General features: G+C 40.0%; 2 protein-coding genes and 1 long non-coding RNA gene across 4 annotated transcripts in view; 1 reads left to right on the forward strand and 2 right to left on the reverse strand.

Annotated features, from left to right (window-relative positions):
* tet2 (tet methylcytosine dioxygenase 2) overlaps positions 1-21,696 on the forward strand; it is a 33,853-nt gene extending 12,157 nt beyond the window's left edge. For both annotated transcript variants that reach the window (XM_031277042.2, XM_036000058.1), the window contains 9 exons: positions 11,291-14,263; positions 14,346-14,436; positions 14,545-14,638; positions 14,748-14,956; positions 15,216-15,366; positions 15,446-15,535; positions 15,793-15,930; positions 16,130-16,478; positions 17,561-21,696. In XM_031277042.2, the coding sequence (XP_031132902.2) occupies positions 11,335-14,263; positions 14,346-14,436; positions 14,545-14,638; positions 14,748-14,956; positions 15,216-15,366; positions 15,446-15,535; positions 15,793-15,930; positions 16,130-16,478; positions 17,561-18,930 (5,421 nt within the window). In that variant the 5' untranslated portion in view covers positions 11,291-11,334 and the 3' untranslated portion in view covers positions 18,931-21,696. The remainder of the gene's footprint in view (positions 1-11,290; positions 14,264-14,345; positions 14,437-14,544; positions 14,639-14,747; positions 14,957-15,215; positions 15,367-15,445; positions 15,536-15,792; positions 15,931-16,129; positions 16,479-17,560) is intronic.
* A 115-nt stretch (positions 21,697-21,811) lies between these two features.
* On the reverse strand, positions 21,812-27,566 carry ppa2 (inorganic pyrophosphatase 2). Its single transcript, XM_031277048.2, has 12 exons — positions 27,305-27,566; positions 26,508-26,572; positions 26,353-26,397; positions 26,201-26,254; positions 25,255-25,374; positions 24,918-25,004; positions 23,811-23,937; positions 22,842-22,969; positions 22,581-22,666; positions 22,403-22,472; positions 22,247-22,286; positions 21,812-22,151 (listed from the first exon to the last, which is right to left on the reverse strand). The coding sequence occupies exons 1-12, from the start codon at positions 27,492-27,494 to the stop codon at positions 22,129-22,131; spliced, it is 1,035 nt and encodes a 344-aa protein (XP_031132908.1). The 5' UTR covers positions 27,495-27,566; the 3' UTR covers positions 21,812-22,128.
* Positions 23,193-23,801, reverse strand: LOC116034370. Its single transcript, XR_004101064.1, has 2 exons — positions 23,685-23,801; positions 23,193-23,606 (listed from the first exon to the last, which is right to left on the reverse strand). It is a non-coding gene; the product is annotated as an uncharacterized LOC116034370 (long non-coding RNA).
* Positions 27,567-27,856: the final 290 nt, after the last annotated feature.

A 27,856-nucleotide genomic window follows, 5' to 3' on the forward strand; every position in this document is an offset into this window, starting at 1 on the left:
CTAGAATTGAGGCTTTAGATTTCCCCAACAGCCTGATGTACACTTTATAACCATAGAAATGATTATACATATTATAATTTCACGAGTAACATATTTAATCCGTATTCCCAAAACATTTAAACTGATACTTGTAAATTTCTACTTTCTTGGGTCCTTTACTGCTGTTGAAATTAATAAAATAAAAAATGAATTCAATAACATAATGATAAGTAGTGCCAATTAACTTAATTAAATAATGCTGTAGTTAGATCAAATATGTCACAATACAGTAAGAGAAGGCAATGAGACAAAACACTGTGGAAGCACAGAGACTGCACTGGGACTCTCCACAAGTCGGCCACATCTGTCTTGCATTAGACATAAAGAACAATGTAGTTTGTACAGATCGCTTCTTTAGGAGGGGGAGGAGGCTCTCTAGGGAAGAAATTACAAACAGAAGTGTATGTCCTCAGTTCTTCTGCTGTAATCTGTTAATCTTGTCTCCAGATTCAAAGAAGATACTGAATAGCATGCTCCTGCATTTGCCAACATACATACATACATCACTAAAAATCAAACACTTTGGAAAAGATGGACTAGATAATGTAAATGTAACTGCTACATTGCAACCCACTGACATGTAAGGAGATTTTCATATATTTAATTGAAAGAGTGAGTTATTTGTTCATCTGCATTCAATTTCTGATTGTACCTGCAGAGCTGCACTGTTTTTGGTCAGCCATGAAGGGAGAGGAAAGCATAGAAGAGGAAAGAAAAAATAGATCTGTTGCTGTTGCTCTAGGCTGTCATGTGATGCAGCCATATTTACGTCACAATGTAGTGATTAGGCCACAGTGAACATCAACAGGAAACAGCACTGCTCTACCTGACAGAAAAACTAGACCTGAGGTTGTACAATGCCAAGTCAGTTTCCCTCCTCATGTAGTGGCTTTTGTTGTTATTAATGGAAGCAGCATGAGGCACATCAGAACCTCAAGCTTTTGCATTCCTGCATAACCTTCACATGTGTCTGCATCCCTTCAGTGACCAATACAAAAGATCGCCACATCTTAATTTAAAACAGAAGCTGTCGATTCCCCAAATATGAGACAGATGTATCAACCTTTAGGGAAAGCTTTATATCAATAAAAGTTGGTGCACAACCATGATCTAAAACAATGCTACACTTTAATGTTTCAGGTTATCTTGCAGTCTTAAAGGAATAGTTAGACATTCTGGGAAATATGCCTATTCGATTAGTTGTTGAGATTTAGATGAGAAGAATGATACCACTCTTATGTCTGTACGATAAATATGAAGCTATAACCAGCCGTCTGTTAGCTTAGCATAAAGAGTAGAAACAACTAGCCCGGCTCTGCCCAAAGGTATGTGTGTGATCTTTTATCTAGGTTTTTGTGCAGGATTTCACTTTCATGTTGAATTTGTTAAGGCATTTTCTTTCTTCTCTCTCTGTGCAGGTCAGAGTGTAGATCTCACATGTTGCTAAGGTTGATCATGTGAAAGAAAAGCAACAAGATCTAAGTTTGCGGAAGCTAGCTATCCAGACAGATATTGTACCCATGGGGCAATCTGAATTGGACTCTACAAAGCCAGTACCTTCAACATACAGTATATGGGCATCCAACACAACAAACAGAAGACACAAAAATATAGAAGTAAAAATACACACCGAGAGACATCAATCAGTTTGTGGAAAATTAAATGGTACAATGATCTGGTTAGCATGTACATATGGAGGATTATAAAAATGACTGCAGACACAAGGGTCTTTTGTTTCTTAGCCAGGGTGGAGAGTGTCAAATGTTAAGACTGAAGTATTGACGGCACAAGCAACCATGTGAGGTGCATTGTAAGCACTGTATGAGTGTGACATGTGACCTAAATCCCAAGAGGTGCCTGACTGAGAGACTCAGTGAGATGCAGAACATGAATTAACATCTTTCCTATTAGTAACAGCAGTCAGGAATAACACATACTACTCGCACTTCACTTTGTGCTTTATGACTTGGTGTGTTCTGACCTTTAAACTTTCCAGTCCACCCCCTTCACTTTTCCCCCATACTGCCAGTCACCACACTCAGTTCATGTGCTTGCCATATGTCATGAACTGTCATTATTCAAAATGTCTACCCGGATGTCTAAAGGAATAATTAAACACTGCCTTAAATCAGGCAAATTTGTGTGCATGAAGAGTCTTCTTGTTGTTGTCGACAGAGCTGTTGCAGGCTGTTCATTGATATGCAATCAGAAACCGGACCCTTAGCTTGAAGGTGCAGGATGTATGATTAAGTGCCAAGACTCCAAAGACCATAGTAGCAATTGAGTCTTAGATTTAATAATGATTCTGAACTGTTTTTTGAGCCTACATCTTTGTTGTTTACGTAGCCAGCTGGAATGCAGAGTTGTGAAAATGTTGTCAGAGGTCATGAGGTGTGTGGAGCAGCGGGTCCGGCTCTATATTTACGGAAGGGATTTAAAACACTAGAATGCAAGTCATCTGACCTAATTACACTGGTAGGGGTTGCTAAGGATGAGGTTTCACTCGCTGCTTTACTGGGTGCAGTCTGAACTGTCTAACTCCAGTCTGTCAGCATATACAGACATTACAGTATTTCTACATTTTTACATTGAATATCCATTACCAAAAACTACGTTATAAACAAAGACTTAGTTTTATCACTATTTCCCTTTTCCATATCATTGATTTGTCTTTATGTTTGGTTGAGTGAGAAGTGAGAGGTCAGTTAATCTCCTCTAACATTTCAATAAGGGACCTTACTGGATTTCATGGTGGCTCCAATGAGCCTCATACATTTCAACAACATACTCAACACAAATGTAAGATGTCTGGTTAAGGTCCACATATCACTAGTATACATTGCAATCCACTTTCAGTTATATGTACTTACACCATGTTTTAATGTTAAAGTTTTATTATTACTTATTACCTCCGCCAAGGAGGTTATGTTTTTGGTTCAGTTTGTCCATGTTTGTTTGTCTGTGAGTAGGATTACGGAAAAACTACTGACCCGATTTCCATTAAACTTGTTGGAAGGGTGTATCATGGGCCAAGGAAGAACCCATTCAATTTTGGAGCGGTTCCAACAACATGACAGGGCAGATACACAAACTATTTGTTACTTTCGTTAACATTGTGAGATAGGGCGTTTGTGCTACATTCATGCGGTGTAGGAAAAATCGAAGAAATGTGTGACTGGGAAAAAGTACACCACATTAACATTGTGAGATAGGGGATGCCTTGGTGGAGGTCTAAAATTTTTCAAAAATATTACACAGATTCTTGGAATTCTTCCCAGTTAATGGCTTTTGATAATGTTTTGATATTTTCGTATGCAATTAAATTAAAGTCATATGAAACAAATATCAAGACTGGTTTTCAGTTTGTATTATCGGTACACTATCAAAACTATCAGTTGTGTTTTGACATATAGTTAATAAAAGAGGTGGCAATGCTGTGGGTACGGTGTCTACATGACTAGCAAAGTTGGTAAGAATAGCATACGATAGTTCATATTGAGTATTGCTATTGGACAAGTTGATAGTAAAGTGTTAACACTGTTAACAAACAACTGACAAAGCCAGTTAGTTCAGTGTTGTTGTTGTTGTTGTTATAGCATTAGCATTGTGTTATAATAGTGAAGTTACTAATTACAATTATAATATGTAGTCAGGTGACATTATGAATATTAGTAATAATAATATTAGTAACTAGTTATATATATATATATATATATATATATATATATATATATATATATATATATATATATATATATATATATATATAGACTTTGATATATCAGTTCATGAGGCATGTGGGTTTTACCTTTTCAAAAGTACTCTGAATAATTTATAGTCTCTGGACTGGTTGCATGCTCCATGTTCTTATCTATCAAACAGGAAAATGTGAATGGGCCCAAATCAGCAAAGAAAAGGAAATATACACTTGAGATAATGGCTTATTCTTGGGAATATTCTGCAAAACAATGCTGTGGCTTGGCAAGTGTGTCGTTGATTTACTGTGCTGCTGCATGTCCCATTCAGCAGGACTCTTTTGCCTAGCTGACTTAGAGATCTCAACCTGCAAAGACCCGAGTTTCCCAGCAGCTGTCGTTAGTGGTGAATGTCACATATGGCTGCCAAGTCACGCCAAATAGATTCCATCTACTATGGCAGCTCTCATATTTCACTGACTCTCTCTGAGAATAACAAAAACACAGTGTAAGTCCGGTGAATTAAAGTTTGTTACATTAGTGACAAAGCAACCGGAAATAGGACTAAATATCCACAATACCTATGATCTGTAGCTTAATTTTTATATTCTAGTTTGAAGATATTTTTAGTAATTCGATGGACAAACAGAAATGAAAAAGTTGCATTAGGTAAAACAAAGCTATATTAAAAACAAGGCACTTAATTGTTAAAATAAGGCTCTACTGTCATATGCATTAACTACCGCCCTTAAATGACTGTTGTGCAAACTGTGTCCATTGTTTTACAACACTGGTCACACTGTGTCCAAGAGTCCACTCTTAGCCCCAGGCTTCAAAGTACTAAAGCAACTGACCATCTATTATTGCCAGCATATACATAGCTACAGAGGCAATAGTCTCACTTTGCCAGATCATCCTCCACACGCTGTGGAGGAGGGTCTGGCTATTCCACATAGAATTCTGGGATTGGAGAAAAACTTGCTCAGTTTTATTGGCATTTCTTTAAACCAATCACAATCGTCATGGGCGGCGCTAAACGCCAGACGGAGCTGCTGCAAAATAGCCTCGGGAAGGAACTTGTTTTAGTGGAACGTTTACGTTCAAAAGTTGTTTTAGTCGCGCGAGAGAGAACTCAGATTGGACAGATAGTCTAGCTAGCTGTCTCAATTTACCATGTAGAGATCTGAGGAGCAGGTAATCATAGTCCTCATAAATCCACCAGAGTTTAAAATTCCAACACAAAGAAAGCGGAAGGAAATGGATATTGGCAAAAAAGACATGCATCTGGCTGAATTTCCTGCAGCACCGGAGCAATCCCGGAAGTGGAACGTCGTGGATAAAGACTACAGAGGCAATAACTATGGGCACTGACTACAACAGTGCTTACCGGCCACATTCATGACTGCACAGGCTAGATGATAGACTGAACAGAGGGGAAGTAGATGATATCAGATAGAAGTACAGAGGGACCAGTAAGTGTAATTACAGGGCAGAGGACTGGAGGTGAGGCTGTGGGAGCGGGAGGAAAGCCAAACAACAGTGTATACAGACAAAGAAATTGACTTCTGGAGGGAAAGAAAGCTTTGTTTGGAATGCAGTTCAAGCCAAGCAGGTTGAGTCCCAGCATAAACTGAAACAGTGTTCTCATTTCCCTGGTGGACATTAGCTACTAGAAAGAAAAACTAAAATAGATCAAAGCATTATAACTTCCAACAGGCATCCACACCAAAGCCACTACAAGGATGTGCCTCTGGTTTAGTTTAGCACTCTACTTCCGGAGCAAAAATAGATCTCCCTGTGAATCACGTCCAAGAGGATGCAGCCAAAACTCCAAATGTCTTAAAGCAAGCACTGTCAAAGTTGGACTTACATTGTGTAATTGGTGTGTGTGTTTATATGTTTGTACACTAACAGGCGCACACACACTCAGCTGGGATCTCTGGCTTTGTTCTGGGCTTGCAAAGATTTTTTTTGTTGCCAGTGTGGGTGTATCCAACTGTGACAAGCTGCTTGGCTCCGTTCGAGCCTTTGTAAACCCCGGTGTGTCCCGCAGGAATGGAGCTGCACTGAAAGCAGCTTAGCGCCAGTTTTCACCTCTTGACTTTGTTACTGATTTGCAGATTGGACTAAGGGCCGGACAAAACAAAGGAATGGTCACATGGTGTAGGGAAGTGGTATTCACCCACTGACCTCATTGTTACGTTTGCAGGGATCCAATGCTTTGTATGTGGAAGAGTTCAGAGAGGTGGGAGCATTAGGTTACTTCTTTAAGCTCCTTTTTCCCAGACCAAACTGACCTAAACTGATGTTCCTTTAGTGAGTGTAGAGTGTACTGCAAAAAGAAAGAGGTTTTAATTTCCTAATTTGTGTATTAAACTTTCTTCTGTATATATTAATGATAGATTGTACATAACTCTGTGCAGCTGTATTTTTATTAAATATTTAAGCCTAAATTACAAACCCAGGGGGAAATAGTCATTATGTAAATTGTTGGCATGGAGACAGTGTTAATCATTGTCAGTCATTTTTCTAGGTGAAGACTGATACATTACCTTGTAAAGTCTGCACTACTCTGCACATAATTCAGTCTATGACCAATCATAATCACCTTGTGTCATTTCATCCTCTTCATGTCATGCTAAGAAGCAACACAGAAACCAAAGATGATCCAAACAGCATGTCATAAAATCAGCAGATCTGCCACAGACAAGAACATCTAAATGTTTGAATAAAGATGCCTCCGGGATGCAAAGATCATTTGCCATTCATCAAACGGAGCCGAGCACGTTTCACAACTCCCACAGGGTTTTCTCGCACTCATTTATCAAAATAACACATTTCAATTTTAATAACTTTGACATAATCGTAAAGAGGCTCAGTGTCGCTTTTGATTACAATGCTGGTGATGGTGTCCCGCTGTGGCACTTTACATCCGTCTGTGTCTGACAGCAGCAAACGGGAGATTAGTTCAGCAACTTGTTGCCCGAGACTCTTCATCTTCAGGTTCCAGTGCTGTCTAAATATAACTAATGAGTTACCCACACAATTTGTGTATCCTTGCTTTTAATGGAATTAGTGTTACATTGTCTTGCACTATTTTACATTTGAATTACATTGGCCCAGTTCTTAGACGACAGTCTGTAGTCTGACAACAAGAAAATAAATCATTCTTTTAAAGCCATTAAAGAAGGGAACATTGTGAGCATTTTCAAATCCGACATTACTATATAATTCTATGTAATCCTTCTAACCATTCATCTGAACTAGATCTATTCAAGTGATATTGTGTGTAAAAAGCTAGTTTTGTCTTTGTTTTGTCTAAATGAGGGGTTGCGTGCTCTTCTTGAGTTTTCTGAACTTCTCTATGTAATGTCGAACATATATTTTCATCAAACTCACAACAAGGCAGGACAGGTTTTTTTTTTTTTTTTTTAAGTTAACATTTGGGATGCAAGCTCTTCACTCGCTCTTTTCCTCAGCCATTGACCTGAGAGCTGTCTTTGTTTTCGGTGTGCTGCTTCCCTCTTCCACCTGCTAACAGGCAGCTGGCTTCTCTGTTGTGACAACGGTGGGAGCTTCCAGACACCCTTGTAACCGCTTGGCTCGTTAGTGGGAGATTTAGCATGCTAACTTTGGGGGTCTGCAGGGCTGCTAATGTCCTGGAGGGGTGATTGACAGAGTAGATCATTATGTCGACCAGCTCGCCTGCCTGGGCAGAGCTCGGCCTGACAGTTTCCTGTTAAGGTTGTCTTGGTCCAGACGGTCGACTGGGCCGCAATTGCAACAGAGTGACTTTTTTTTGCCTCAATCATGGTCCATGTGACCAGTTTGGACATTGTGCTTAAGGAAATAGAGGAACCTGATTATAAATACTGTCTCTGTAAGTGCACAGTATCTTAGTATCCAAGTCTTGAATGACTTTATGAAATGGGCAACTTTTTGAAAAGCAATTGAAATAAGTTTTTGGTTGAAAGACCCAATCTGAAATAAAATACTACTCATATGTGTAGCTGAATATATTATCATACGACCCATCTGTACAGTAAAATCTAATTCACTTTCATTTTAGACCTTTCCATGAATTGCAAAGCATCACTGAATCTGACATTTGTTTATAGTCATTCACTGACAATGTGAAACAATGTACATGATTAATAGATGGCTTTTCTTTAAAGGGCCATGCATGTTGTAGCTGAAATGAATACTGTACATATACAAACATTTTTCAAAAAAGGTTATCAGGCTTTGGATAAAACATGTCGTGTGAAGGCTGCCAGAATTATAAGCAGCAGTAACTGCTTCCAGATGTGATAATCAGGCCCAATGATGGAGCATGATCATGCCAAATGAAACATGCCATAGTACTTCAAATATTTAGCTATTTCTCTCCCCCCCAACATCATATGGTGCCTATAGTGAGCCTATAGTAGGGTTTTGTGGGAATCTAAAGCTGGATCCAATTATGTTTTCAAAGGTTGTATAGCATATTTCTCTGAACTTTACCATAGCAGCCGGCAGTTGTGACCCTAGCTTCAATCAGAGCTCCAAGGACATTATTTACTTATTTTGTAGTACATACGGAGTGTTTCGCTGACCTAAAAGTCAGAGAACATAAAGTAGGAAGTCTTTTTTAACTTACACAAATCTAAACTGCCTTGAACACATTTTACACTAGACACCATGCTGTGCCCAACCGTTCACAAAAACATATTTTAAGCTGTCAATACATTTTTGAACAATAGTCCTGTAGTGTGAAAATGATCTGAGGTACGACAGAATGCTTCTTTACATGTCTGTTGTATTTAAAAAGTCTTCCAAATTTCTGTGAGTGCTCATTCAGTAGAGGGTGGTTATGGCTATAGGATGCTTGTGCGCAGGCAGACAAAACCTCAGGATACCTATTAAAGTCAGGAAAATGCAAAAAAAAAAGAGTCAAAATCATGTAAATAAAATGTATGCAAGATAAATGTAACTATACTTTCTTTGATGCAAATTTAAAAGTGACATTGAGGACAAACTTAGGTTTTGTAATATACTGTATAAGGACATCTGAACTCCCTTCACCCCCTGCCAACCATGAATCTAATCAGTACAATCGGTTTCTCTCCAGCTTTAATGCTCAACACTCTTTTACTTTAACACTGAATCTGGGCCCCTCTTGGTGCTCGTCAGCTGCCCATTCCTTTAGCATCTGCAGGAGAGTTGCTTATAATTATGATGGATTAGACTACGGCTCTTTGTGCCTGCGCACTGCAATTGTTTTGCAGATGCTGTGGATGTGACATGCATTAATAATTGAGGGAGGCAGACACAAAGCAATGTTCTACTGGAATCACTGGTATCTATATGCTTTAGGCAGAGAGAGAGTGTGCAGGGAAAGCAACAATGAAACCATAAGCTCAGTTTGCTGCTTAACCTTCTGTAGAGATCTTATTTTCCATACATTACTTTTATTACTTTATTAATTGTTACTAGACCTACAGTGAACATCACAAGTTATACAAATTAAAAGCTAGCTCCTCTGCAACTGGCCAAAATAATAAATTTAATGATCAGCTGTAACCAGACAAAACATATTTAGATTACCATGTGAAATATTCACCTATATGTTACTACCAAACTTTTATTTTGAGGTTTTTACATTTATCCTTGTAGCTCCAACAACAAATAACATTTACTTAAATCAGAGAGTTGAAAAACATTAAACAAAGAACTTTATCAGGATGATTAAGTTAGTGTGGGAAACATTTGTGGGGGTGAGTTTATAGTCTGTAGTCATAGCTTCATGGCACAAAGCTATAATGATTATTTATATATATATATATATATATATATATATATATATATATATATATATATATGTATATATGGCCTCAAACTTGAGAACTGAGTTGTATTTGCATATTTGACATTACAATGTGTTCAGGGTGAGGAATACTGCGACTGAACAGCTGATGAGCAGCCAACTCCTCCTCCCATCTACCATCTGGGACATTAATCTTGCATCCGACTACCTTCAATCAGTTGACTTATGTTTGGTTTAATATATTCTGTCCTTTGATATTATAACCAATAAACCCAATTCATAGAAAAAAGTCCTAAGATTTTACCCTATATTGCAAGTTACTTAACAGAACACTTGTGTTTGTGGCAGGGAACTGGAATAAGGTCAGGATCTAGAGAATGGATTCATGCATGCTATTGTCTGATGCATTTGTCTGTATGTCTGAAAAGAAACAAGAAGCTGCTGGTTGGCATGTTGACTACAGTTATGTTTATTTTTTATTTTTCCTCTGTTCATTTAAAGCATGTTCCTAGTGTTTCTTCTTTCCACCCTATGTTTGTCTAAGAAATATTCCATTATGGAAGCAAACTGAACTCAAACAGGTTGATTGGCATTTTAGCAACCTAAAGGTTTGTTTCAAAACAATGTAGTCATAGCACTTTCCTAATATCGCCCCATTTTTTTTTAACCTGCAGAACAGTTGTATGGGTGACAATCATTTGGCCTATTGTGGGATTTTAAATTTACTATTCACATGTACAAGAAGTCACAGCTTTCAGTTTGAGATAAGGGTCTTCACGCGGCCTACATATGATCATTGTACCTTCTGAAATTGTGTTTAATGATACAATGACGACGTGTGAAATAAACGAACGAACGTGATAATTCAGAAGGAAATGCTTAATGCCATGCACTCCTAATACTGGGCAAGGAAAATGTGACCACAAAACATGGTGTACCTTCAGGATAACTTTTGTTAAGCTGTGTATGTTAAATTGAGGAATGAGGTCAGGGTGGATCTAATACCATGACAGAAACGTGTTGCTAGCTGACACACATCCGGTGCCAAGTGCAAACACATTACACTGCTGACCTTCCCTTCACTAAGGCCATATTCAGACCTAATCCTCTAGTTCCAGGGTCTTTAACGTTTTTTAGGCCAAGGACCCCTTAGCTGAAAGAGAGACAGAGTAGGGACCCCCTGCTGCATATACTGTATAAAATTGAGTTGCGTATTAAAATGGGCCGAATGGATGAAAATAAATTATCATGTTTTAACATTAAACACACATGTGGAAGGCACAGTGCATCTTTAAGCTTAACTGTAAGGCTACCATAGTGGCTAGCTTATCTATAGTAAGCTTGTCTTCAATATGTAAATATATATTGTTTTCACAAATAGGCCAATTTATCTTTGCTATTGACATATTGGATTCATATTAATGTATATTTTCAGACATTTAAATTTTTGAAAAAAGATGTTTTAAATAATTTGGCGGCCCCCCTGCACTTACTCTGAGGACCCCCTAGGGGTCACGGACCCCCGTTGAAGATCTCTGCTCTAGTTGAAGAGTGCTGAAGTTAGATGTTTGTCAGCAGATCATAATTTGACTGTGTTGCACACATCTGGGTTAAAATAAAATCCTGTGGGAAATGCCGGGTCCTGTATAATCTTTGTTTCTTTTATATAGTACATATTATTGTATTTGAACACATAACTCTGCTTGAATAATGATCTGACCAAATATTTCTCTCTCTTTCTGCCCTGCAGGACGGACAGAGGGCAGCCCTGTGGATGGACTCTGAGCAGGCCAGATGGAAACAGAACAGACCAGACATGAGACGGAAGAAAGTCTGATATTAGCACAATTTGGCACATCTCGCAACATCTCTCACAAACTCCAGAATGGAGGCCAGTCTTCAGAGGGAGATTCGCTGCAGATCACTGGGGATACAAACTGGAACCATTATAAGCCCAGCGCAGTTGTCAACTCCATGAAGAGGCACAGGGAGAACAGCAACAGTCCTGCTTCAGTACATGGGCTGTTTGATCAAGGATCCTATGTGATGAATGGAGAATTGATGAATGGAGAGTTGAAGCATGCACTCGTTGAGCAGTCCTTACTGGTCCAACAGCCCAAGAAATTTAAAGTAGATTCTGAGATTAAAAGAAATGATGACATGAGCTCCAGTTTGGTGGATAGCTTTCCTGAGATGACAAAGGCAACAGAGTTTGAATGCAATACCCCACAGACAGAGATTAAGTTAGACAAGAGGAACTGTAATTATTCTAATGGAGATATTTTCTGTCTACCAAGAAATAAACAAGTTTTGATTCCAAACGGTGCTGTATCACCCCCCTCAACGATAGAAAGCACTCCAGGTGATCTTTTAGAGAAAACCTTGTCTCAGTATTATCCTGAGCAAGTGTTAATCACACCACAAACATCTGGGCCACAGCTAGATGCTGTTAATGGTTCACTGGCAGATAAGCTGTCCAGTGAAGGTGCTCAACCCCCCTCTTTAACCTCAGGATTGCCCAATTCAGCTCAGATGCCCGACTCACAGCAACAGCAGCCTGGGGCATTGGGCAATGTTGAAGGAGGCAACAATTATAACTCCGTCAACTATGTAGTGAATGGATACTCAAACAATTTTAAAGCAGACCACCAGCAGCAACAGCATCAGCAGCGGCCACCTTCTTACTCTGGTCAGGAGCTGACTCTAGGTCAGCTGCCTGGCATGATCTCACCTACAAATACTGCCAATAGCTCACAACAACATCAAAATGGGCCACGGTGCTATCCAGAGGACAAAAATCCTCAAGATATATATGCGAAGGCCAACCAAGAGTTTAACCAGAACTCTTTTCTGGAGCGCAATGCTCCTCTACAGGTAGCAAAGACAGGTGGATATGGACCCTTTCCCAACTCTGGGATACAAAGTGAAGAAACCAGGTCTGGTCAGCATCAGCGCCATGGCACTGACAGGGGCCAGCAGTATGGTCTTCAACCCCAGACCTTTAAACAAAATGCTGGGAACTCACATGGAGCTGACAGTACGAGACCCATGGGGCCCAGTCTCCAGCAGCCACGTCATGGGTTAGAAAACGGGATGGAGAACACATCTCAGCAGAGAGCCAACTTGCCAGGTTCGACTTCCCACCAGAGAGGCTGGGTAGAGCTGAATTCTTCACATTCCCAGCAACAACCAGCGAGTGGCCCATCATCCCAGGCACAAGAGCAGGACATGTGGAGGGGCTTCCCTGCTAAGCCGCAGTCAGAGCAGCAGGCAGCTAACTCCCAGGTTCACTGCCAGATGTTGGAGCCAAATCCAGCGCAAAGATTCCAGACACAGGCAGGTTTCACAGATAGCAGCCAGGGGTCTAACAGCTTCCAGCAGCAACAGCAGGACTGTCTCCCAGCCCAAACACACTGTGCTCCAACCCAGCACAACACTGCCTCTGAGTGGCAATCAAATTTGAAAGCACCTCAAATGCGGCAGCCTCTACCCCAGAAAATGCCTGAGCAGCGTAATTTCCGCCAAGATCAGCAGGCAGACAGCTGCTACCACACCCACATGCAGTCAGAGCACTTATGTGAAGACCCTGACCTGCAGGATATACTGTCTCCTGGGTTTTTACCATCACAGCAACAGCAGCAACAAGAGCACTGTCATCTTCAACGTCCACTGTCCCACCCACCGCAGTTTGAGGGGCAGCAACTCAAGGCTCCTGATTACAGACCTCGCAGTCAGCCAAGTCAGCAGCAGCTTCAACCCAATCAGACTCTTACAAACAATTCTGCTCAATCCAACAACCAACACACCCAGCACAGCGACCATGCAACATTCAGTTACAATAACACAACAGAGATGCAACAGCTACAACAACTTCAAAGGCAGTTTCCACCAAACTCAGGCAGCAGCAACCTCAAGCAATTTCAACCACAGCGGCCTAACAACCACAGTCACCAGCCCAATCATGCAGACTTCTCCCAGACCTCTACACACTCACAACCTCACTTACCACGAGGCGCGTTAAACCAACAGGTATCAACACAGATGTATCATGAGGCTGAACAGCAGCTGAAGATACCATGCACTCAGTTCCAAAGAGGACCTCGACTACCTCCGGCACCTGTGGGTCCCCATGCAGCCCTGCGTATGCACCTGTTACAAAGGAAAGAGCGCCAGGGCCCTTCTCATCCCCTTCAGAGCACTAGTGACCCCAAACATGGCCTGAGAGCTGTGAAAATGGAAAACGGACCCAGATTTGAGCTGCCTTGTTCACAGCAGCAGCAGCAGCAGGAGCAGCAGTTACAGATGCAAGAGGCAGGCATAGGTGGAGTGCAAGTCAAGCAGGAGAATCAACCATCCCTGTGCGAGCGAAGGCAGGGGCAGGGAAACATCTTGGCCTCCATGGAACAAAGCCTGAGGCAGTACCAGCTGTCACCTGTGTTTGAGAAGAAATCGCTTGTCGTCAATTCTTTAAATAAAGTCAAGGTGGAATCTTCTGGGCCTGTCACAATTCTGTCAACCAACACTGACCTATCCGGAGTGGAATCATCAGCAGCTGCCCCAGCCGCTGTAGCTAAAAAAAACCCACCTGATTCCACCCCTAAGAAGGAACACCTCCTACAAAACTTTATGGACTCTCCTATGAAGCTATTGGATACCCCTATAAAGAATCTACTGGACACACCCATGAAAACACAATATGACATTGCATCCTGCCACTGTGTTGGTGAGTCTCAAGTTGTTGGTTCTGAAACATGGTTGATCAGTTGGTGTGTAAATATTAATGTATGTTCCTTTACCATATTTAGAACAAATCAGTGAGAAGGATGAAGGCCCATACTACACTCACTTGGGGTCAGCGCCGAGTGTTGCAGGTATACGGGAGAGGATGGAGAAAAGGTAACCACAAATTTGACCTTTTGAAAAATGACTGTTAACATAGACTGTGTTTTAAATAACCACTGTGTACTATTTTACTTACTTTAATGCCTCTATTCTGCATTGAAGGTCTGGTCTGATTGGTCGCGCCATCAGGATTGAGAAAGTAATATACACCGGCAAGGAAGGAAAAAGTACACAAGGGTGCCCCATAGCTAAATGGGTAAGAACCATTTTTGTATATTTCATTTGAGAAGCAAGCAAATCAGCTGGCCTGGTATATGCCTCATGTACCTGCATGTCCACAAATTTGTATACCTGTCACTTTTAAGGTGATTCGTCGATCCAGTGTGGAAGAAAAGCTACTGGTGTTGGTGCGGGAACGCACTGGTCACAAATGTGAGACCGCCTGCATCATTGTAGTAATCCTGGTGTGGGAGGGCATCCTGCCCAGCTTGGCTGACCAACTCTACAGTGAGCTACGTGAAACTCTAACAAAGCATGGAGCCCTCACCCAGAGACGATGTGCTATCAATGAGGAGTAAGTGACAGCACTACAGAACTTAAGTATGGCCAAGTGAGCTACAGTAGTTTTTTTTTTTTAACCAAACACAGAAGAGGAATGTTTGGTTCTTGGTTAAAATATTTTTTGGAGGGAAAATGTAGTAAAAGAGTTTTTTTTTTTTTTCCCTTTCTTTCAGTTCCCAATTTGATCCTCAGTCATCAATTTGGTCTTATACTGAACTGACCTGTATTAATTAATACTGAATCCTAGTTTATTTGTCCTCCTCCCTCTTTAGGAGGACCTGTGCATGCCAAGGGTTAAATCCTGACAATTGTGGAGCCTCTTTCTCCTTTGGCTGCTCCTGGAGCATGTACTACAACGGCTGCAAGTTTGCCCGGAGCAAAATCCCAAGAAAATTCAGACTACTAGGAGATGATATGAAAGAGGTATACATGCACCATGGTAACATTATTATAATATGCTAAGTAAGGTACTTAATATGTTCTGCTATTTTCTGTCTTTCAGGAAGAGAAACTGGAGCACAACTTTCAAAATCTAGCAACCTTATTGGGTCCCTTGTATAAAACAATGGCACCTGACGCTTATGGAAACCAGGTGTGTATATTTAGACACTTTATTTATTTATATTTTATTAAATTTATTATCAAAAATGTATAATACAAATAAAAAAAGTCCAGTTTCTCAAAGGTATAATTGATTTTCAGATCAAATCTAAGCCTAGCATGGTTTTAAGTCACATGTATACATGTGAGTGATGCAACTTGCACACATTACCAAAAATAGTACACTGTGCATGGGTTTTTCTCAAAATATCTACATGATAATGTACCTCCTGCTGTTCCTGGACACAGGTGGAACATGAACACAGAGCAACAGATTGTCGCCTGGGGCTCAAGGAGGGGCGTCCCTTCTCTGGGGTCACTGCCTGTCTGGACTTCTGTGCCCACGCTCACAGAGACCTCCACAACATGCAGGGAGGCAGCACTGTGGTAAGCAAAAACTGGCAAACGTTTATCATTCCAAGTATGTTGTATGTGTTTGAGAATGAAATAGATATAGAGACACTGCACATCGAGCTACGTCCCATCGAAGTGTGGCTTTAAAACAGATATGGGAATTACAAAAGTAGTTTTCTTGTTTAATGTGACATCCGCAACAAAAAGTATTGAACTCACCCTGTTTTTCCAGGTGTGTACATTAACAAGTGAGGATAACCGAGATATTGCAAAGATACCAGAGGATGAGCAGCTCCATGTACTGCCTCTTTATAAGGCTTCCAACACTGATGAATTTGGCAGTGAGGAGGGTCAGCAGGAGAAAATCAAGACAGGCGCCATTCAAGTCCTCAGTGCCTTCCGTCGTCAGGTGCGCATGCTTGCAGAGCCCGCCAAGTCTTGCCGGCAAAAAAAGCTAGATGCTAAGAAGGCAGCTGCCAACAAGAATGCCATGCTGGACAATGAAAGGGCAGAGAAGGCCCTCCTGGCCAAGTCAAAAGCTGGCACTTATGAGAATACCGCTCAGAGCACTCCTATGGCAGGTAGGGTAACATTTATTCTGACACATTTAATAAATTGTATCTTATAGTGAGTTTCCACCTGGTTTTAAAAGCTGTCCTGGGTGATCTGATCACAAGTGGACAGCTCTAAATATGTGTGTTCAAACCTGGCAGCTACATGTGTATTCAAATGCATCTTGAGTGAAACACGTACATCATTTCTGTTTGCATATAGGCTGGTTGTGTTTGTGTTGATACATTTCAGTTGGTACTGTCACATAAATCATACATTAGAAACTTTTGATGACTAATTAAAAAGTGCTGCCTATAGTCTGTGTTCTGAAATAAGTTATCTACTGACCATCGCCGGGACCTGTGCAGAAAAGAAAGATCTTTTTAAAAGTCTGTGTCCAGCTCTCAGTAGGCTTGCAGCTTTTATTGTGAAGAATTTGTAGGAATTTCACTGTTTTACATCCCCTGCTTTGACAACTCAGGCTCACCGGCTTCTAAATAGCAACAGCAGACATTGCGAAGTTAGAGCAGGAATGCGTGTAGTAATATCCTACATTAGTGAATTCGGGGACATTTTATGAAACTAAAAATAAGGTCATTGTCTACAGACGACTGCCTGTTCCAGGCAACCACGGGGCACAGAGCTTCAGACAGCCGGGGATATATAAGAGCAGGCTGCACCAGAACAGTATAATAATAACATCCAAAACACACGATTTATTCTCAGTAGTTTATTTGACATGAGAAATACTTTCTAGTAGTAGTTCTGCTCACAGATGAGTCGGGGGCGGTCCTTAATGTAGCCCAGGACCCATATGCGTACACACTGCTAAAAGAATGTGGTTATATGTGACCCAGTTCCCCTGCGAATGTGGTCTGAGTGATTGGATCTCATGTGTCCTCAATGCATCCTCAATGCATCCTGGATGGATTCACACTTGTACTTAGAGCTGTCCACTTGTGATCGGATCACTCAGGACTTAATACTAGTTGGAAATGGGGTTAAATATTTTATGTCTCCTTGTAAGGACATTTTGTCAACATACAAAGAGATTAGTGTAATTGTTTTGCTGCTGCTTAGGCCTTTATTCTTTGGGGGTTTTGTTTTCTAGGACCTATTCCAGGTGCTGTGGGAGCAATCCTACAGTCAGGTCAGCCAACACACCCCCTTGGGGCCCATCATCAGCAACTACAGCAACAACAGCACCAGAGCATTCTTTCTTCTTATCCTGGCTCAACTAATTTAGCCAGCTACCCCAGGTTCCCCAACCACCCTGGGTCTTTTCCAAGCACTTCCAAGCCAAGCACCATGTATCCCCCTCAGCCACTAACAACAGCCAGCCCTTACCCCTCCCCACTCCATGTACCGAACTCTTACATTAATGGATCAAATCGTCCATACCCAGGTTATCAATGTAACGGAGGAATGCCCCTTGACAGTTACCATGCATACTGTGCTTCAAACCAAAAGCACCTGGACATGTATCGACAACAGCGGCCTGCACTTTACTCAGAGCAGCAGTACGGTGTACATCAACGTTATGAGGTCAATTATCCGCCAAGATATGGTGAGCCAGGTTTACAGGTCAATGGTTACAATGCCTGCAGCATGAGGCCAGTTCACCCCATGAGACCTTACTCCCCTTATAGTCCTAATGGAGCATCAGACCCCCGGTTTATGGACCCCCTCTCAAGAGCACCTTCAGCTCATGGAGGTCTAGACTATACAACTGCTGTGAGCAAAGGCAATCAGTTTGGAGGATACCCAAATCCATACCTATCTCGGAGCCCTCAAATCTTAGCCTCAGGCGAAGATCCTTTCCATATGCAAATCAAGACAGAGATGGCCATGCCCCGCCCACAGATGATTTCTGCTCAGTTAAGTGGCGGATGTTTAAACCCTGAAACACAGTCAATGTTAGGTATGCCTAATGGGAGCCTCATGGGCTCTGGTATTAAGCAGGAGCCTGGAACACCACAGACACCCACAACCCCGCAAAAGCCTGAGGTGTGGTCAGACAATGAGCACAACTTCTTGGACCCCGACATCGGTGGTGTGGCGGTGGCACCAAGCCACGGCTCAGTCCTTATTGAGTGTGCAAAACGGGAGCTCCATGCCACAACCCCCGTTAAAAACCCAGACCGCAACCATCCAACACGCATCTCCTTGGTCTTCTACCAGCACAAAAATATGAATGAGGCCAAGCATGGTTTGGCACTGTGGGAAGCCAAAATGGCAGAGAAGGCTCGAGAGAAGGAGGAAGATGCAGAGAGGAATGGTGGTGAGGGGACACCTAGCAAGGGCAAGAAGGGGGCAAAGCGTGAGCATCCAGAGTCTTCAGAAACCACCGGGGAGCCTCCTTACAAGCGTTTTATCCAGGCACTAATGGAGGGGTCCTTGTCGTGCACAACAAACACCTATGTCAACACATCTCCATACGCCTTCACCAAGGTCACAGGGCCTTACAGTCAGTTTGTGTAAAAAAAAAAAAAAAAAACACTCATGAAGAAGAAAATTCAAGGTGCTTTATTTATGACAAACAAAGACAAATTGTCTAAACAGTCCTTCCTGTCCGTAAGGTTAGCAACAGTGTAGTGTTGAAAAAGGAACCTGTGATCAGATGAGCTACAAATCACCTTTCACGTCAGGTCTTTCACCTCTTTAACAATCAATCTTTACTTGTTGACCCTCCTAAGGATGTATTTATTTTTGTTTGGCAACATTTGCAAGATACACTGTCAAAATCTCTGGTGCTTTCAGTCTGATACACAAGGACCTATTTTTAATGGAAACAGTTAAATCTTTTTTTTTTTTTACTAAATTGTAGTCTTGGCATAAAACACTGACTTTGTAAATGACAACATTCACGGTGCTAAAGTGTGTGCTTATTACCATTTATTTGAATTAAAATGCCTTCACACTATGACCATAACTCACTCTACGAGTGACACTGAATGACTTATGTCAACAGGACACTGAAAATATCATTGCACGATCAAATTATTAGCATAATGGTTTTAGGCAAGTCAGTGTTTTAGAGCACTTTTTGATAAAGAGAATCTTTTGGTAATACCTTTAAATCAGAAGAAAATGGTTGACACATTGACAGTAATTAATTTCTAAGCATCACTAAAATTTAATTGATGAATTTATAATCGAGGATTTGAGCAAATCCATGAAACTGTTTTGAGTTCATGCAAAAAGATTTTTTAGACTATCATTGTGTTGGTGCTTCTTTCACTTTTCTATGTAATTTATACTGTAAATGGAGCCATTCTTATGGTGCATTTTTAACATTGATGAAAAAGTCTATGTTTATGTTATTTTAGTTTTTTCCAGGTTTACATTGTTGTCAGCAACTGTTTTTAATGTTCCTTACTTTAGGTTCATTGATCAAACCTGGACTGTGAATATTACATGTAGTTGTATGTTTGTGGTGCTTAGGAAATGTGCTTTTTATACACTGAGGAACATGAAACAGGGTAGGCTCAGTGTCAGTTTCAGAGGGCAGCTGGCTTGCTGATAAACAGGTGAGATTTGTACAGTAAATTAATTTCACTTTTTCGAATTACTGTTATAGATTGTGTTGTAAAGAATGCTTATGCTATTTCATTGCATTTCTTTGGGTTTCAACTGATTTTATGTCATAAGGTGCTATCCAACCTACTAGAAACATACAATGTGAGACTCGTTGGGCAGTGAGAAGGCTTTTAAATAATGTACAGTACAAACCTGTCATATACCTCAAAACTAGTTTGGCAATAGGAACATATTTTCCTTTCTTCCTTTGTATATTACTTGCAAAATGTTAACAGGTCAACTCCAGGCCAACAAAAGGAATAAGAGTTCATTACTTACTTTCTTATCAATCTGCGAGAAAGTATTACTTGAACTTTAATCTTTGATGTTACAGTAAAATCAGGGACATTTTCAACTAATTCTGTGTTCATTGCCTGTATTCATCTGGTCTTTTTCTTATTCAGGTACTTGCCATTGCATCCTGAATCCGATTCTTGTCTACTCTACTTCACAAAGAGAAAAATATTTTGTGAGGAAAAAGATACTTTCCTGCAGTTTTTTACTCATATTTTAGCTAGTGGGATGGTGGTAATCTTTTAAAAGTAATTTGAACATATATGCACTGAGTTGACTAAAGGGAAAGTATGATGTTGACTAAGTAAAAAGTAATGCTTTTTCTTTTGCTATGAGGCAAGACCAGGGCAATGATTAATGTAGTTGCACATCTTTGTGCCTGTGTATAGTTAAATTTATTTATAACCACTAAGCAATTGTGTAATGATTTTTATTCCCTATCTATTTGATTTAATTAATGCGATATATAGTGGAATGACTGTCATGTTATAGTAACAACTTACCCCACTCTTCAACATACTCATTTTCTGAAAGCACTTCATTTCTTTTTCAGGAAAAAAATATGGAATAAAAGAATTACAAAACATTTTATTTAAACAGATTGTAAATGTGTTAAAAAAAAAAAATAATTATGTCAATTTGTACATACCAAGAACTTGTATTGCAGGAATACAACTCATTCTTTGATGTTGATGTAGGTTCTTCTTTTTCTGTTAAATTGACCCACAGCTCCTCTATCAGCAATCCTCATCATATCTTTAAATATTCTTTAGGTTCTTTCAGGTCAAAAGAATGATCATGGTTAGATTATCCAGGAAGTCTGTAAATGTATGCTCACTGTTTACAGTTACAGTATCCTGTTCGCTCAGACATTAGAAGTTCTAGTTTTTTTAACAGTTCCAATTTTGTAAAGAGAATCTACATAAAATGTTGAATTTCATTGTACAGAACCCAGCTACAGTAGCAGGTTGTTAAGAAAGCCAAGGTGTCAAGCAGGTTAAAAGCATAGCCATACTTGAAGATGCTTCAGAGTGTTTCTGAGTGAGTCAACATAACTTGAATAACTTTCTGGGCTTAACTAGTGTGCTATAGGTGCTCAACTCGAAGGTGAAGCTAGCACTTGGTCTTTTTTGCAGTTAGACACTAAGGGTATAAAAAAGTGCAACTTTTTGCCTGTCATTTTATTTTTTAAGGCTTCCCTTGTTCTCCTGAAGTTTGGTATGCTACAAAAAATGGAAATTAAGGATGGGTATTAATACTGTAAGTATTGTAATGTAATGAATGCAGTTTATTTGTAAGCTGTGTATAATATCATTCCTGATATTGCTGAGATGTGGGTGTTTTTTTAATAAAATGTATATTTATTTAAATCAATTTGATTTGTTTCTCCAAGTTAATACTAATATCTAAATTCTTGTGCATCGTTGTCCACATGTTGAAGTTTTGAAATGTGTAATTACAGATGAAACTCGAAAGAGATGATGCCATGTTCACGCCTTAGTTCTTTTATTTATCCAAACAAGAAGAAATTATTTTGTTGTTACATACAAAACCCTCTAAATTATAATTATAATAAATCAATATGTTGTCCAACATGAAACCAAAAAACACATCTCGTACAGATCTTCACTGGCTCATATTTTCAAGGTACTGCATATTACCATTTTTTTCTTTTTTTTTTTTAACAAATTATTGGATGATAAACTTAGATGCCACTTTATACAGCTGAGGAGTCCTTACCAGAAGAAATCAAAAGATGCAGCTGCTTCAAACGGTTTTGTTGGTTTCCATATTATCTTTAGGGCTTTAGACAAAATGCCACTTGTCCACTGTGCAAGAAAAGATTTAAAAACCCATATAAATATGTTGAAACATGTAATACCTCAAACAAACCAAATTTAATGCAGGTTAGTTATATACTTACCATTTGGAGACACAGCGTGCGCGGTGACGAATGCAGGGGCCTTGGGTGTCAAATGTTATACAGGACAATTACCACACCTAACTCTGATACAGTTTTATAAGCTATGATTGTGTTTGCTATCGTCATTGTGAAACAACTACATATGAAAGTTCTCACCGCTTCCACCACATCTCTGGCCTCATCTGCACTGCATTTGAAAGGGCTCTCGCAGCAGGAGATGTTTTTGCTGATCAAAAAAGTAAACAGTGTTCATTACACTTACATATGCCTATTGTACTGTATTTGTACATCACACACATACACACTGCAGGGTTTTTTAACTCTACCAACTTACCATTCGATCCCTCCGCTATTTGTCTGCTTCTGCACTAGTGCCCTCCAGTGCTCATGGGTGGACTTTATGATCTTAACTGCAAAGTCCTATAAAAATCAGAGAATCGTCAAGAGAAAAACACATCCTTTGATTTCTTAGGGAGCAATCAATTTGTGCACGTTCAGTTTTAGCCACTGAGACCACAGTAGATCCCAACCCCTAGTACACAAACTGGCATATCTTATCTACGTACTGTGTTTGGTGTTCCAAAGCGCTCAGTACCTTGTCTTTGAATTGTCCATTGAATCCAAATTGGTTCTCGGGCTTTCCATCAGGCACCTTATATTTCCTAAACCAGTCAACAGTTGCCTCTAAATGACCAGGCCGGCTCTTGCGCACATCCTCTATGCCTGAGGAAAACACAAACGCATTCAGCAGAATAAGAACAGAGGACCAATTTGCACTTTATTCATCTTGGTATGAATTAGATATGACTCTGTACTCCATTTACACTTGGTATAAGGAATAAATCTTCATGTAAAAACAAGAGTATGTTGAATATATACATCCTTCGGAAGGGTAGTAAGTGTTAAATATTTAGAGATTACAAACACATAAACGTAAAAGTAAAGATGTAATCAATTTTTAATGGCTCATAAAAAGTAGCCAGGCCCCATTAACACATTAGTAGAAGGTTGCAGCTGTATTGGAAAAAAATGGCTTAAAATATTCAGAAACAGGCATTGCAAATGCTGTATGGGGTTAAAAAAATATTTTTTAGGCCTTCAGGATACATACAATGTTTGTTGAATGTAAACAAAGCCATGTTGACAATAAAAACTCCACAGGGTATGTTCTAGGGACGTGTTTAACTACAGTCTGAAGTTACTGTCTAAGCTGCCAACAGGGTTTATGTGTTGTATTTGCAAATATCTCTTTCCAAATTCAATCACTTGAATCTGAACTGGGCAGTGCAGGTACATCAGTACCGTATTTATAGTATGTGGTCAAGTGCAGATCTGACAAGCTCTGGAGTGTGGGCAACTTCTCTTTAAAGGATTTTTAATTCAATAAACACGTGTATCTTAACATAAGCCACGTGTACCTGGTTGTCTTGTTTAGCACATTCCAGATAAAATTCTAATTTCCCTGACTTATGTTCATGCCAGGTTTTCTCAGGACGGAGAATGGATCCGTGTAAGGCAGCTTTTAGATGGTGACTGTTGATACGATCTTTGAAAAAACACCCACTATTCAGGTTTTTGGCATCTGGGTCCTTAGCATTGATAGCGATGACCTTCCAGTCCATTTCTCCCTCATCGATCATGGCCAAGATGCCAAGGACTTTCACTTGAATCACCTGGCCTGGAAAGCACACCTAAAGAACAGACCAACAAATTACAAATAAACAGTAAAATCAATCAATTAAACAATTACAAGTCTATCTTTCTATAAATCGGGATATCTCTGTGCGTGTGTCCCCACGCATGCGCAGTACAGCAGCGGGGGCGGGGAATTGCTAAATCCCTACAAGGCTCATTGATTGTGGTTCACTGGCTATAGGTGTCTTGCCAAAAACTGATCATCTGCCAAAATCTCACTGGTGTCTACCCTACATGCAAATGATGAAAAAGGTGACACGCTGAATCTCTAGACGAGCCGCGACTGCAACATGTGTTTACAGGTTGGGGCTCTCCAGCACGTTGTTTTGTTGCGCACATTTCTCTGCTGCTGCTCAGCCGGGTTCCCTGCCTCTACCGCCTGGGCCACATCGCTTAAAACTACCACGATGTGCGACTACTACACGAAAAAAGCGGACACATTGAATCTCTACATGAGCCGAACCGCGACTGATTAAACCTGCAACATGTGTTACAGGTTGAGTTTTATAAATAACAAATTACAAAAAAAACACATCAGGAGGCTCTTTACTTATGCCATATATATGTAACACCGCCTGTGACCGCACAGTGCAAGTTCTGCTTTCAAATGTACAATGTATTTCAAGGTGGAGATTTTCAACTCTAATATAATGCTGGATAGTTTAATGCATCATATTTTAATTGTGGTATTTTGTGAATAGAATCTGAATTTGCAACGTTCTCTGTCAGGTAAATGTAAATAAGTACACAATAAGTCAGTAGCATATGCCTACAGTTGGGTTTTAAGTGCTCTGGGGGCCTTCTGTAAGTTATTACAATGGTTCTGGAGAAAGCTGCAAGCAGCAATACAGGAGGTCAAGCAATTGGCCCATCCAAACAGGCATGTTTTGAACAGGCACTGCACTAGTACTGTATAAAGTGAGTAAAAAACTATGATATCATTTATATACAGTATATACAACTAAAGCAGTCTTACCTGGGTGCCGATCTCACAAACGTCAATGGGATCATTATCACCACAACAATGTGTCTCTTTGTCTGTGTGGTTTGGGTCCTCCCATGTCTTTTCCAAGAAACAGTTCAAAAACATGTACAAAATCAAACATCTCTAGCAAACATTTCAACTAACTACCTGACTAAATAAATAAATAAATAGATATAACAACAAATTAATCACTAAGCTTTTCAATTGCAGTGTTATTTGTCTGTCATTGACTACGATCAAAATTAATACAGCATGCAGATGATGGACGTGCACAATGAAATTCACAAAAAGTCTTAATGGCTTAATTCGTATTGCGCATTTTCCTCACCTGTGGGAGCGCCCCATAATTCCAAATGTAACCTTTATGGGGAAATATGTTGGCAACATACCGGAGCTTTCCTTTCTTTACATCTTGTTTGATCGGGTTCAGCGGTTCCTTAGTTGCAATCTGGAAATTATAGCAATTATTGAAGGTGCATGTTGAAGTGTGAGTGTGTGCTTTCGCCAGTGTTAAAGCATACTTAATTGTAATTTATCTTGTGTCACCAACACTCAAAACCTCAGCTTCACGCTACCGCGACGCTAACTCCGGGAAAGGCTAGTAATCGGAACCTCAGTTTAGACTTCTTAGTAGGCCTGTCGCAATATGCAATAAATCAATTAATCGCATGATAAAGAAAAATGAGCTCGATAATATTTAAATGGAAATTATCGCGGCCAGAAAAATTTCCATTTTATTTATTGTTTTTGATTGCGTTTGGTTTTTATTCCAGTGCATTTTTTGTTAACAGAGACTGATAGTCCATTTTATTTATTGTTTTTGGTTGTTTTGTTCATTTATTGTGGATATTTAAAATGTCTTCCAATTCCAGTGTTAAATATCTTTAGAAATAAAAGTGTCTTTGAAAATGTGTACCTGCATTATTATGCCATTATTATTTTAGATGAAAATGGTCTCAGAACGACAATACTTTCGTTTATCGCAATAATTTCTGGGACAATTTATCGTCCAGCAAAATTTGTTATCGTGACAGGCCTACTTCTTAGTCAAGCAATTTCTTGGTGATGTACATGAGTTTGGTATTGTCAATTTAGAGAATTCTAGAAAAATGTATAATGGATTATCATTGAATGAAAGTTGACATACTAGTTATTACTCAAACATTTCAACCACAGCCTTTACTAAAACAGTAGTAGCTGTAGTAGTAGAAGTGGAATAATCAAATTAATTGTATAAAAATAAAAGTGAGGTACAGTATCTATATCCTTCTTACCTCCATTTTAGCATTTGACCATCGAGGTACTTCCACTACCATGTTGAAGAGCATCTGAAAGTACAGAAGAAAGCTACAGTACGTGCAGTGTATGCTGGGGTGAATGTTTTCAGCTGGTAAAACAGACATAAAATATTTGAATTTGACAGTACCTCACTCTCATTCTTCTTGGGCTTTTTAGCTGGCAGGTCATTGTCCTGTTAAAAGAAAAACAAATCAGTGGTTTGAATATTATGTGTACAGTTCAATAGCTAAACAGAGTCATGAACTCTCTGCAGTATTTATCCAACAGAAACTAAAGCGTTACCTGTTCTGTATCCGCTTTAAGTGAGATGTCATGGAATGGTGAAATGTATTTTCCGTCAGAGTTTTCTAAGAAAACAAACAAACAAAAAAGTTCAAAAATAAAACTTTATATATTCTTAACCTTGGAAAAAGGGCTTCTTCCTCTGCAGACAGACTTTGCTCAATTGTCACTGGGATAGCTAAAACTGAAATAGATATTGAGCTATCTCCATGACAACTGAGCAAATTATATCCACTAGTAAGGCAGTGGCTGAAAAGCTCCTGAAAAAAAGCTGCTGAGTGGACCTTGATTGAAGTTTAATTCATGGTGAGTACATAATTTACACAGTCATTTACAATTCGCATCCACAATTATTGTACTGTGTTGATGAGATAATACTAGTTCATCTCTTTCAGCGTTATTTTGGTGTAGCTATCCACGAGACCGCCCAAACAGGAAGTAAAATCACGTGAGGATATGCCGTAAGTGAAACATCCTCCTTGCTTTCCGGTCTTATTATACATCCATGTTGCTTTCTGCCGACGAACTATTTCAGCCTACAGAAAAGTGGGGGCTAACACTGGTGGGTTTTTTCACTCTAAAACCTTTGTGGTAGGAGTGCCACATGGCAAGAAAACCATGCGCATGCAACTCAAAGGTCAAACGTTTACACTGACCTGGAGGTCGACCTGTGGTTACCTGTCACACACTCTTTATAGGCTACAGTCACACACGGGACACTGGTGCTGCTAAACCGTAACACTGTGAAAAGCAGGGGACACGCATGGTTTCTCCCACAGTGGCGATGATTAACTTACTAAAATAAATCCGGTAGTCAGGCGAATGGGGCTGTCCTCTCTCCTCCGTTTGATAGTGCATCGTTTTTCTGAAATAAAGCAAATGAGCACCGACTGCTGTTTGTGTGACGAGTTTGGTTCGAGAGGCGGAAAATGAGCCGAAAGCTATCGCCAAGCAGCCGACCGAAGGGAGCATCAGCAGCGGTCTCATTATAGACAGTTCTCCCCTCGGTTCCTGCTTCCCGTTTTCCGCTTAATGTCAAGTCCGGCAGAGTGAAACAGGAGCTTCCGGTCTGAGGTTTTTCAAAACAAAAGCACTCACAGTGCAGTCAAGTCTGTTCACAACTGATTTATAGCAATAAAATGCAAACCAAGACCCAATGACGGAAAATTATGGAATTTGAATTTAATTAGTTTGCCATCGGGGAAAGAAACAAAAAACAATGTGTGCCCTTGGGAACATGATGTGCTTAGAACATTACGGCAAGGCAAGGCTGCTTTATTTGTATAGCACATTTCAGCAACAGGGCAATTCAAAGTGCTTTACATAAAACATTAGAGCAGTTGAAAACA

Source organism: Sander lucioperca, chromosome 4 (assembly GCF_008315115.2).
Source record: "Sander lucioperca isolate FBNREF2018 chromosome 4, SLUC_FBN_1.2, whole genome shotgun sequence".
Classification (NCBI taxonomy): domain Eukaryota; kingdom Metazoa; phylum Chordata; class Actinopteri; order Perciformes; family Percidae; genus Sander; species Sander lucioperca.

Excerpts from the sequence above, each read along its gene's own strand:
- ppa2 (XM_031277048.2), bottom strand. The coding sequence starts at position 27,494 with ATGAGACCGCTGCTGATGCTCCCTTCGGTCGGCTGCTTGGCGATAGCT. Across the intron at positions 26,398-26,507 it reads TTAAAGCGGATACAGAACAG|GACAATGACCTGCCAGCTAA; the intron begins GTAACGCTTTAG and ends TTCTTTTAACAG. Across the intron at positions 22,473-22,580 it reads AATAGCGGAGGGATCGAATG|CAAAAACATCTCCTGCTGCG; the intron begins GTAAGTTGGTAG and ends TTTTTTGATCAG.